Genomic DNA, 12,076 nt, shown 5'->3' on the forward strand with positions numbered 1-12,076 from the left:
TTTAATATTTACGGTAGTACAAGATATTATAGTACATTACAATAGCTCACATTATTTCTGCTACAGAGATTGCAGGTGATAGCAGGCCAGCTAACTACATTTCTCATTCAGATACTGACCTACGTTTGAACACTACAGTTAAGAGTGTGTATACTGTTTTGTTTCTAATGCATCTCTCTCTCTTTCTCACACACACACACAGTTCTAAGTTCGGGTCCCATCATATATTAATACTCATGATATATTGCAAGTACTAATGTAAAAATGTTTAATTATTTCCACAGATGTATCAATGACCGCCGGTGATGCAGTGGACAACTGTGAGGGTGATCAGATCCACATGCACCTGATCTCGCTGAAAGTCACCAGAAGTTACCTGCTGTAATAGATATTTTTATGAACCTTTACAATGTCACCTGACATTACCTGCTGTAAATAGTTTTTATTTATCTATCTTAATTTGATCTTTTTTTTTTATCTTTAATCTCTGATTTGAAGGAATAAGTCATGTCAAGTTTGCAAGATAATTCCATCTTGGTTTATTACATATGGAAATTAAATGAAGTTTTACAGGATAGTCAGTAGGAGGTGTCTCTTGCTTCCTGAAAACAACAAACACTTATCAACAAATCACAAATGATTTTATACAACTTATAGTAAATTATCCATGTTCTAAAAAACAAATCACAGTCTGTCTCTTGTTTAACACAACTGATTTAAAGCAACTTATTTCATATAGTTAGTCTTCACCCACATCCTCTACATCCCATCCCAATCACCTAATATCCTATCCTTAACCTAATTATTCTCATTCTTACTTACAAAGCTGCAAGTATATTGTGGAAAGCAGCAGGTCGCTAGCCTGAAACTCATCTGACACGATGAAGCATACACTTTAAATAAAAGGTTTGTAGTCTAGCTACAGTCTTGGCACAGAATTGCTGATTGTGTGGCACATGTAACTTGCTGTGATGAAACCCAGATGAGCAGCTTACAGGCCCTCAGCCCTGTACAGAACATGGCAAACCTAAAATACATTTCAACGCTTTCACAGTTGTCTTATTTCAGAATCATTCATTATTATTATTATTACAGTTGACATTTACCTACATTATTCATTGATTAGACTTAATGTACACCTACCAAACCTTAACTTTACCTTACCTTTTGCATATACACTGTGCAGAATTAAGAGGCAAGTTGATTTTCTTATTCATATTTTTTGGTAAAATTTAACAATTCCAAACCACACCAATCTTAACTATTAATTTTGCAGTGATATATATTAATTTTATAAGTGATATATAATCTTTTTTTGGCTTGTTTTATTTGTAAAAGAAAATCTGCCTAATAATTATGCATACCTGGATAAACAGCGTTTTTCACTTCCAAGTTCCAGCCTCCTCCTTTTCTAATGTGTAATTGATAAACGTTCACTTACCATACTCCACTGTACAATTAAGTTATTAGGCAAAATACTTAGTCTGATGATGGTCATCAAACACGTTAATATACTTTTAAACATTTATAACTTCGTGTATGTTAACATCACACACACACACACAAAACTAACCAGCACCATGCGGAGAGGTTTAGACTGCTCGACTGGCTGGTTGCACGTTCAATTTTAAAAAGACGAAAAAACCCTCGCTGTGTAACAGTACACGACCCACTGTCTCACTGTAAATACTGGTAAGCCTCGGTACATTTAAAAAAAAAAATTTTTCCTTGCTGCTCCATCAACTCCTTCTGACAGGGCAGTTAAATATATAGGTTAACTCTGGCCACTTCTTCCTATGGTCTAACATTACCCACGTTAACAGCGACAATGGATGGGACAATTTGAGACCATTTGATCGTCATAAGACGTTTTTATCGTGCTCCCAATTTATAACATAACGTTCTTTGTCATTTCGCCACAGTTATAGCTAGCTATAAATAATCTTACAACTACTAAACTAGTAACCGGACGTGCCGTATCGCTTTAGCGGAAGTCGGATGACAAAATGCGGAAATGCGAAGTATTAAAAGTGGGCGGGGCGGAATAAGGTGAATACATCTCTGGTAAAAAGGAAGTTGGAGACGAGTCACGTTTAAAAAACCAAATCATTATTTTAAAAACCACACTGCCATCTAGTGTCAACTTGGACACCGTGAAAACCTGAATATATGAATTGCTCTTCTGTAAAGACTTGATAGCGCAAGTGAAAATTAATCAACTTATTGAACTATCTTACAATCAAGACAGATATAGTCCGCTGACCTTTTAGAATTTAGATAACAAAAAAATAAATACATTGATTGACTGATTGATTGATTGATATAGGTAAATTAATTAACCACTGTTTATTTTGTGATATTATAATAAAAACATCTAATACTATAAAAACAATAGTTTTTACATTTTTATTTCAGTTTACATTTTGAGATGTTGCAGCTGATGCATTATGTTTTGTGTTATTAAGTTAGAACATTTTAATATAGTAATAATAATATGAACATTAACAACGTTAGGGCAAATAAGTAAAATAACATCAGAACAAATATATATATATATATATATATATATATATATATATATATATATATATATATATTGTGGAAAAATTCTAAAAGGAACATTTGTTTAAGGCCTTTTTAAGTAAAACTAACTGACACTAGGTGGCAATGTTGCTTATTACTTTAGTCTGCCAAAGCTTTTGGCCTGACTTTACGATTTTTGATGCAGAAGACCAGAAGGAATGTTTATATTAATTACAGTCATCATTGGGAACAACTGAATAAAGTATACATGTTGAAATATAATTGTCTCAAAATGTGTTGAAATTATGAGCTAAAACTTCCATCAAACTATATGTAGATCTGGCCAAGGGCTCACACTGACACTTCTTCTGAACTGAAGCAATGAAAAAGAAATGTAGGACTACATGGAAGTTGGCATGATAAATTAATTGCTTCTGGCAAATCCACAGATGATAAAATAATCATAAATAAGGATGTATTTCATCAAATAACCACTGCCAAACTGTCTATGAGCAAAAATATATCAAGATTCTAAAAGAATAACAAGGATTGAAAGCAAAACCTATTCTCTCTTTTTTCACATTTAAATTCTTCATGTCATATTCTTCATATTCTTTATAACAATTTAGATTTTCACTTTCAGAGGATCACATAAACCATTATTTTGGCTATATTGTTAGAAAGAAAGAAAGAAAGAAAGAAAGAAAGAAAGAAAGAAAGGAATCATTCTCCTGACCTGAGAAAAAAATTCAACCCTTTTATCACTCAACGCATATTCTCGAAGTAAATATGGATGTATAAAAGGGGCTTTGACCCACTGATCAGCCAGTTATCTGCTGCGATACAGCTGACATCATACAGCAGCGACGGAGCGGATGCGCTTCCACACACACACACACACACACACACACACACATCGCCATAACAACAGTAGCTCTCCATCAGCATCGGCAGGACAACCGCAGAAGCAAAGCAGTGAGTATCTCTTTTTCATTCATTTCCGACGAAAACCTAATCGTAGGCTGTATTCCTCGATGCCCGTCGTTTCCTAACCTCTGGGCAGCGCAGCAATGTGTGAGGAAGCGTAGAATTTATTACACTTTCCCAATCGAAAAATAATATTAGTCCTTTTAGTGCACCATAAGAAAAGGGAAAAAACATCCATTATTATGTGGACGTATAATGCCTCAGTAAACGCGCAGCTGTTGCGTAATAATAACAACAGCCCATTATTGATGAGCGCGCAGTGCCGTATGATGAATGACAAGTAACGCTTAAATGCTTATGTTTGTCCTGTCTGTATGTCATATAGTGAATTATGACGTTGTTTATGATTTGATAAGTGTTCAGTGGTGCTGTATTGGTCTGTGGTCGAAGCTTATTTGAGAGACAGCGCAGAAATCATCGGTGATGCCTCACACGTCCTGATGTGCTGCTGTACATTGGGCATCTCGGATAACCTTGATAGAGCCATTGAGGGGCTCGTGTGGTGGAAGAGCCAATAAAACACGCCTACTCCGCGGCCTGCAGTGTCTTTCACGTTAAGCGATTGTGCGAAATAGGAACGTGCATTTATTTAATACAGTTTCAAATGTAATACTTTGTCAAAAAATGTGTGCTTCTTTAACAATTATGAAAATAAACAGTTTTTTTCCAGCAAGCTATATGCTGATAACTATATCTATAATTATTCAAATTAATAAATCTATTAAATTATAAATTAAAATAAATTGCCACTAAAGCTTAATGTAGGCTACAATGAAAAAAAAAACGATTTCAATTTCAGCACATAAAAAATATTTGTTGCATGACTGGCAATATTTTGGCTTAATTAAAATCTCGATATGCATCAAATTTAAATAAAAAATGGTTAATCTGAGCCAGCCTCAAACAATAATTGCTCAAAATCCACTCAAAATAATTAAAATTGGATCAGTGGAATTATGGAAATGTCTTATCAGTCAAGCTTTTATTGGCCCCTAAGTCGACAATGACTTAACGTGGGCTGCCATGTCCATCTATCACTAGTGATTGTTGTGTTTATGTGTTTTGTATTCTGTAGAGAGCTCTTTAATAACCTGTTAGGTTGGAGAAAGATAATGAGAGAGAGCGGGTGAACTATCAGATGTTTTCCTCAGTCGGCTAATGAGTGAGACATGAGATAGTGTGTGTGTTGGTGAATTAGTACGCACAGATGCGAGTGTGTGAACACGCACACTGAGTCATAATGACATGGAGAGAGATTCACAGTAACTGAGTAACAACATCACAGTCCTCCAACATCAGACTCCTCAGAGACAGACCTAATGGAGAGATATTTACTGACTAACTAGTGCTAAATGGAAAATATGAACCAACAACAGATGCAGTATTATCAGAGATGCAAAAACCTCTCAGGTGAAGAATGATATGGAAGGAAGAGAAAATACAGTAACGTCAAATAGTTACTGCATCAAAAAAGGGTTCATAAACTTTCAAGCAGCTCTATATACGTGTGTACGTCTGAGATGAACTTCAAACTTATTAATAAACAAATATTACATATACATTTTTATAAAAATGAAATAATATGTTTTATGAAAAATGTAAATAAAAAAATTAATTTTATGGAAATATTATATATTACTTTAAAAAAAAATGTAAACACATTTGACACACCTTACTGAGAAAATACATAAAATGAAAGTGCCTGAAAGGAAAGCTGGTCCAAAAACCTCTCCAAGCAAGTAGATGCTTTATTAAACAAAAACTGATTTTATGTGCTTATAGATGCCAACATCACAATAAACCACAAAAGCTTCCTGTTGTAACACATAATTGCTGAAAACTTAGATACTTGGAGACATACTTGTGCATTCGGTTGGATATTTCTTTAAATCTCTGTTTTCATTGGCATTTTTTGTTTGTATTTTTTTTAATATAAGATCAAATCATATATGTTTGCGTCAGATATGGTGAAACTAGGCAGTAACCTGGTAGACAAGATGGAGAGACAGCCATCGGTGGAGGACGGTTTCGACAACATCCCCCTCATCACTCCGCTGGAGGTCGGCCAGTTACAGCAGCCTTTCCCTGATAAGGTAATTATCATTCATGCATTAGAGAGCAGAACCCACACATAATGCCATGTTAAAAACAGCAGCGCACCTCTGTTATTCATTACTCTGCATAGAACTTCATTAAGGGGAAGAATTTCATAGGAGATGAGAGGTGTAGCAGCAGACATCCAGTACCACTGATACCATCAAAGACATGGTGGAAACCACCCTCTTAGATCCTACTGGATAGCCTGGCACGAAAGAAAGAATTCATGTGACACCATCAAGATTCGTTGTCACTGAGTATGATACAGTTTGTCACTGAAAGACTTCGCAAGCCATCTGATCTCGCAAACGCATACAGAATCATGTCAGGACTCTCACAGATGGCTTGTATCTATTCTTAGCTCTGTAGGAGGCAAGTGCAAAGGGTGGAAATGCATACAGAGTTTGAATTTAACTTTGCAGTGACTCATCTAAAGGATGACATGATATAGTAGTTGGTGCTTGCTCTCTGTATTTTTAATGTGCTGAAGTAACATCCTGTGTATCCTACAAACTAATCTCTTTAAAAATCCTGCCTCTACCTACATTTTAGCAAAACTTACCTATACATACAATTCAATGCAGTATCCAATATGACCTCAAAACAGCATGATTTGTAAACTGGGATAATACATTTAGCCATTTACAGCACATAACCAGGTCTATATGTATGGCTTTTCTGGCATGGTAAACTTGCTTGGTAGCTCACCTGGTACACTTGCAGCGCAAAGCTGCGAAGTATGATTTATAAGAGCATTATTGTAGCACCACTCAATGGATATTTCATTTCTGAACTGCTGCAATATGTACAATGACCAACATTAAAAAAAATCTTATCTATTTCAGATAAAACTGTATGTATGTTTAGCTCCACTCACTGGACATTTCACTTTGGAAGTGTCATGCAAGAAGCAATTGTAATATAATTTTGCTGGAATGTCACCACATGTACACCTGGGTTTGGTATTCTAATACATATAGTCTTTAACAGTCTACTACTCTGATATTTAGGGAATTCATGTAGAATGAAACCACAACAAATTTAACTCAACAACTCAAAAAAGTAAATTTGGCTTCAATCAGAGCACTTGTAATGTAATTTAAGATTGACTCTACTTTGGCTCTTCACATAATTCTTAATTCATAATTCTGTGTGACTCTAAAGGTGATTGTGAAAACCACCGCAGAGTATCAGCTGAAGGAGAAGAAGAGGAGGCTGTATGTGCCGAGCATCAAGAAGCTAAACATAAACCTTTATGATGAGATGTCAGAGAAGCTCAAGGTAAAAAAGACAAGGACAGATTGCCCAGCCTACTTAGAACTTGCATTTGTTTCTCTGTTAGTTAGGGCAATATGAAAATGAAAGGCATAAATAAATGTGTGAATGTCTGTGTTTTCCAGCTGACTGGGTTGATTATTATCACCTTGGCGTTCCTGGCATGTCTGCTGCTGTTGGTCATGTACAAAGCGCTGTGGTATGATCAGCTCGGCTGCCCTGAGGGCTTCGTTCTCCAGGTACCCAGTATATCAAACACACCACATAAAGAACTTTAGTGGTCTACTTTATAAACCATTTTTGTTCTGAAATATAGATGACAGATCAGACTTCTTTAGCTTTAGTGAAAACTTGCCTGTGGTTGCCAGCCATTTGATACATCTCAACATGATTTTCACCTCGAAACGTATCCTACTTTCTTTCACTGTGGAAGAATAATCAGTTAATGCTGGTATATAGCTACCAGACGAATACTTCTATGCCAGTAAGTGGCGACAAGTGACTGGCTTCATGCATGAGTCATTGAATCATTCATTCAACCTGTTTATTCAAAATTGATGATACATTTAGGAAAACAAATAACTCCCTGTATATGTGAGACAAGAAGCTAGTCAGAATTCATATGTGTGTGTGTGTGTGTTTGCATATAGTCCACAAGACATAAAATTGCTGTGATTATTCAAATAACCCCATTCAGAAGTTTGGGAACCCTTGGCTCTTAATACTGTGTTACCTGATGATCCTCGACTGTCTTTCTGTTTTGTGATGGTTGTGCATGAGTCCCTTGTTTGTTCTGAACAGTTAAACTGAGCAGCGTTCTTCAGAAAAATCTTTAAGGTCCTGCAGATTCTTCAGTTTTCCAGCATCTTTGCATATTTGAACCCTTTCTAGCAGGGACTTTATGATTTTGAGGACAATTGAGGGACTCTAACACCACTATTAAAAAAGGTTCAAACATTCACTGATGCTCCAGAAGGAAACAAGATGCATTAAGAGCTGGGGGGTGAAAACTTAAGCAATTTATAGATCAAGGTAAATTGTACTTAAAGGGGAGGTGAAATGCTCGTTTTCACTCAATCTCCTGTTAATCTTGAGTACCTATAGAGTAGTACTGCATCCTTCATAACTCCAAAAAGTCTTTAGTTTTATTATATTCATAAGAGAAAGATAGTCTGTACCGATTTTCCCCGGAAAAACACGACCGACTGCTGGCGTGAAGTGTGGGCAGAGCTAAAGAATCACGAGCGCCAGTAGGCTTTTGCGTTGAGAGCGTTTGGAAGCTGTGACATTACCCAGAGCCGTTGAAAAACATATTTAACGGCTCTGACATTACCTTGAGGAAAAAACCATCATCTAAAATAAACCATGGCTAACAGTCAGATTCAGCCGTTTATTTATGATCCAGAATCAGATCCCGAGGCTGAAACTGAACGAGAGCAGCAGCAGCAACGACTCGCTCCGAGCGGGGGGGATGGGAGGCGGAAGCACTAACAAGGAGGCAGAGATATTTTAAGCAGTTTTACTCTCCAACACACGATCGTGACCCTTTTTCGTTGGGATTGCATTATCCTTAAGAAATAAACGATACGCAAATCCGTTGTCAAATTGGGCCTTGTTTGTAAAACAAGCATCTTCGAAATGCAGGGAACAAACACAAACACTTGCATAACTCTGTTGATGCTCTGTAAAAATAAACTCCGTCCACTGGTCCCTTAATGCTGTTTTTTCTTTGGTAATCTGTGCAGAGTTGTCTTGCCCTGGCAACCAAAAATACACTTCTTTTGTGACATTTCGCGACGCTCTCGTTCTGATCAGTGATTGTCTGTTGACAGCCTCTCAGTGCTCTGCTATACGGGAGCGCGCTCTTCCGGCAGACGTGCCTTAGGACCCATATAAGGAAATTCCGCTCCATCTAACGTCACACAGAGCCATACTCGAAAAAAAACTTTCCGAAACTTGTGACAAACCGGAAGGAGTATTTTTGGAACAGAAATACTCCTTCAAACGTACAACTTAATTTTTGAAACTTTGTCCATGTTTAGCATGGGAATCCAACTCTTTAACAGTGTAAAAAACTCAGTATGCATGAAACAGCATTTCACCCCCCCCCCCTTTAATTTGTGTTCCGGGAAACATACAAGTATCTTCTGTTGCTTATGAAGGGCAGAACTAAATGGAAAAAAAATTATATTTAAAAAAATAAGAGTTTGGACATCTTCCTCGTGTTCAAATGTTTTGACACCGCCAACTCTTAATGCATCTTGTTTCCTTCTGGAGAATTAGTTTCATATTTTTTGGGAAATTTTGATATTTTTGTAGAATTATTTGATTAATAAATAGTTAAAAAGAACAGCATTTATGCAAAATAGAAATCTTTTCTAATAATACAAGTCTTTACTGTCACTTTTTAATAATTTAACACCTCCTTGCTGAATAAAAGAAAAATTTGGATGGTAGAGTATATTGTTACAAAAAATAAATCTAAATTCTATTGTTTTTCATCAAAAATTATTCATCAAAAAATCTTGAAAAAAGTATCACAGGTTCCAAAAATATATAATAAATGATCTCAATACAATCAATGTAAGATGGACTATAAATTTAATAAGCATATATACATAATTCAATACAATACAGTTGAGTTGAGTTTTCCATATGCTTCACATGAGGAAATTAATTAGTTTGATGCACAGAGATGCTAGGTTTTGGAGCATAGGAATTAAGTAATATTAACTGCATCTTTTGTTTGTGTGATATGTGTTCATATTACATTGTATCATCTGAAGTGGTGCATTAGCTTTGGTGGAGTGTGAGAATGTCTTTAATTAGTATTATCCATGGCTAAACTGTGATTAAAGGGATTCTCCACCCAAAAATGAAAATGTTGTCATTAATCACAGACGTGCAATCTAGGTTATATGAAGCGACGGGAAAACTTTTTGTAAGCGAAGAAAACTAAAATAACAACTTTATTCAATAATTCCTTTGTCAACAGTCTCCTCTGTGTCACTCAATATCACTGTGTATGCTCTTGTGTCCTCCGCACCAAAAGGATGCGCTGTTTTCTTTCAAATCAAAGTTAAATACACACAGAAACCTTGTGCATCCTTGTGGCGCGGATGACACAGAAGAGCATTCGCAGCTCTGTGATTCCCAAGACAAACAGAGCTTTTACAGTTTTGAAATGACATGGGGGTAAGTGATTAATGACAACATTTTCATTTTGGGGTGGAGTAACCCTTTAAGGCCTGCAGGGTCTTCCCCCTCACCTTCTTTGATGCAGCTACCGCTGCTGTAATTAGCATGACACACTAATGTAGTAAATGTATGTGACATTTACCTTTATGTTTGATTTATTACGGAACCTGCCTGACCTTCTCCATTCTAGTTAATGTATTCCCATATAACCTTTATTTGCAAACGTCTACTTTCTAATCTAGCACAGACACTGCACCCCGTCCACTCTGGAGATGTACTACCCTGAGCAGAACTCCAGGGGCAGCTTGTACACCGCCATGACCCACCTCAACCAGGCCAAGAAGAACATCCCAGAGCTGTCCCCTCCCTGGATGCCAGTCATGAAGGACGAGGTGAACCACTCCGAGAAATAAGGGGGCGACAAAGGGTCGCAGTGTTTTCACTTTAGAGGGTTTGTGAAGATGGAATCCACATAATATTGATGATCAAGTCAGTCTGAAGGCGTTTTATGTGTGTATTTTGTTTAAAATGGGGATTTGGTGTCGAATTACTATTTAGATGAACTGTGACACACATAAATGTCTATGAAGTGAAGGTTTCAAGGTTTCTACTTTGTCACCCTCTGCAATACAAATGCTTTCACCCTCTCTGAAATCTGCTCACGATACTCTATATCCGTTTAGAAAAAATCCAGACACTGAAGCTCATCCGTATACGTTTTAAATGTCACTATGCCACTTTTTTGATGGCACGTCTCACTGTGGCATTGTAGGTTTAGTCGTGCTGCTTGTAATTCTGCGAAGTTTGTTAGGCGTTAGTTCTCGCTTCATTTGGAGTCATTTATCTTAGTGTAATGAACTGTGCATTGGCTGTGAATTGTGTTCTAATGAACTGCAATGCAACTGAGAAACAAGTGCATTGGCAAGAAAAAGCATTCCAAAAACTCTGATCTTTTTTCCCTTAAATCAACTAACTACTGAATGGTTGTCTTAAAGCAACGTGTCTTTGATTTAAATGAGAAAAGTGAGTATTAAACTGGAGTTTTTGTTTCCTTTTTTGTACATTTTACAAAATGAGAAAATCGAAATGAGGAAAGCTCATAAGTATGAAATGATTGGTGCAAAAAGTACATTTTATACACATTTGCATGCATTATTTGTTCACAAAACTCCACAGTATGCTAGAATTTAAATTAAAGTGTAAGATTTGAATGTAGACTGGAGTAATGGTAAACTATTTTTTAAGTGTTAGAAAAATCATTTTTGTGTTTGTTTGTGTGCTGAAACATTTACACACTAAGCACCAGCAGCCATTTAAATGTTTATTAATGTAGTAAATTATTAAAAAAGTTGAAGAATGTGATACCGCCTCATGAAGGTGAGTGACCTTTGAATTGTTTTTGTGTACATTTATCACTTCTAAAGCAAATGAATCCCAGCTGAATGTATAAAAGCAGATTCAAACCTGTTTCCCCTTCTGTTACCCGTTTGTTCATCTACTGTGTTTTATATTTATCTATTGTGATCTGCATTTTTTTTTCCCAGTTGCTATAAATGTGGATATCCAATGTGTATTTATTATTTATGTATTTCTCTTATTTATGTGACTGGTGCTGGAAGGATGAATTGGAAGTTCTTGTAAGGTGCAGAAGGTCAAATCATAAACCCTTCAGTATTAGTCATTTGTGTGTGTGTGTGTGTGTGTGTGTGTGTGTGTGTGTGACAAACATTCATGTGTCCTCAATGGATAATAACAGAATAAAGGTTTCAATATTCAACAGTGTGGTGTCCTCTCATTGCACATAGGTTTCTATAACTGCAGTTACATGTACTTCTAATGCTAAATACGTTGCTTATAAAAATCCTGAGCTTTGATTCTGTATCAGTAAATTCTTGATGAATTATGAATAATATTAAGAGCAGTAATAATAATAGCAATGATGACTAAATCTTAAATTGGATCATATTATTATTATTATTATTATTATTATTATTAT

The 12,076-nt window shown here is 36.1% G+C and overlaps 1 protein-coding gene across 1 annotated transcript; it reads left to right on the forward strand.

Moving 5' to 3' along the window:
• Positions 1 to 3,374: 3,374 nt before the first annotated feature.
• On the forward strand, positions 3,375 to 11,855 carry caly (calcyon neuron-specific vesicular protein). Its single transcript, XM_026202495.1, has 5 exons — positions 3,375 to 3,498; positions 5,473 to 5,603; positions 6,772 to 6,888; positions 7,008 to 7,121; positions 10,323 to 11,855. The coding sequence occupies exons 1-5, from the start codon at positions 3,399 to 3,401 to the stop codon at positions 10,491 to 10,493; spliced, it is 633 nt and encodes a 210-aa protein (XP_026058280.1). The 5' UTR covers positions 3,375 to 3,398; the 3' UTR covers positions 10,494 to 11,855.
• The last annotated feature ends 221 nt before the right edge of the window (positions 11,856 to 12,076 follow it).

The sequence above is a fragment of the Carassius auratus genome, chromosome 1 (assembly GCF_003368295.1).
Source record: "Carassius auratus strain Wakin chromosome 1, ASM336829v1, whole genome shotgun sequence".
Lineage (NCBI taxonomy): Eukaryota > Metazoa > Chordata > Actinopteri > Cypriniformes > Cyprinidae > Carassius > Carassius auratus.

What these genes read in the sequence shown, in the direction of transcription:
- caly (XM_026202495.1), top strand. Translation starts at nt 3,399, where the DNA reads ATGCGCTTCCACACACACACACACACACACACACACACACATCGCCAT. An exon ending in ACAACCGCAGAAGCAAAGCA is followed by an intron (nt 3,499 to 5,472) that starts GTGAGTATCTCT and finishes TGTTTGCGTCAG; the next exon opens with ATATGGTGAAACTAGGCAGT. An exon ending in AGATGTCAGAGAAGCTCAAG is followed by an intron (nt 6,889 to 7,007) that starts GTAAAAAAGACA and finishes TGTGTTTTCCAG; the next exon opens with CTGACTGGGTTGATTATTAT.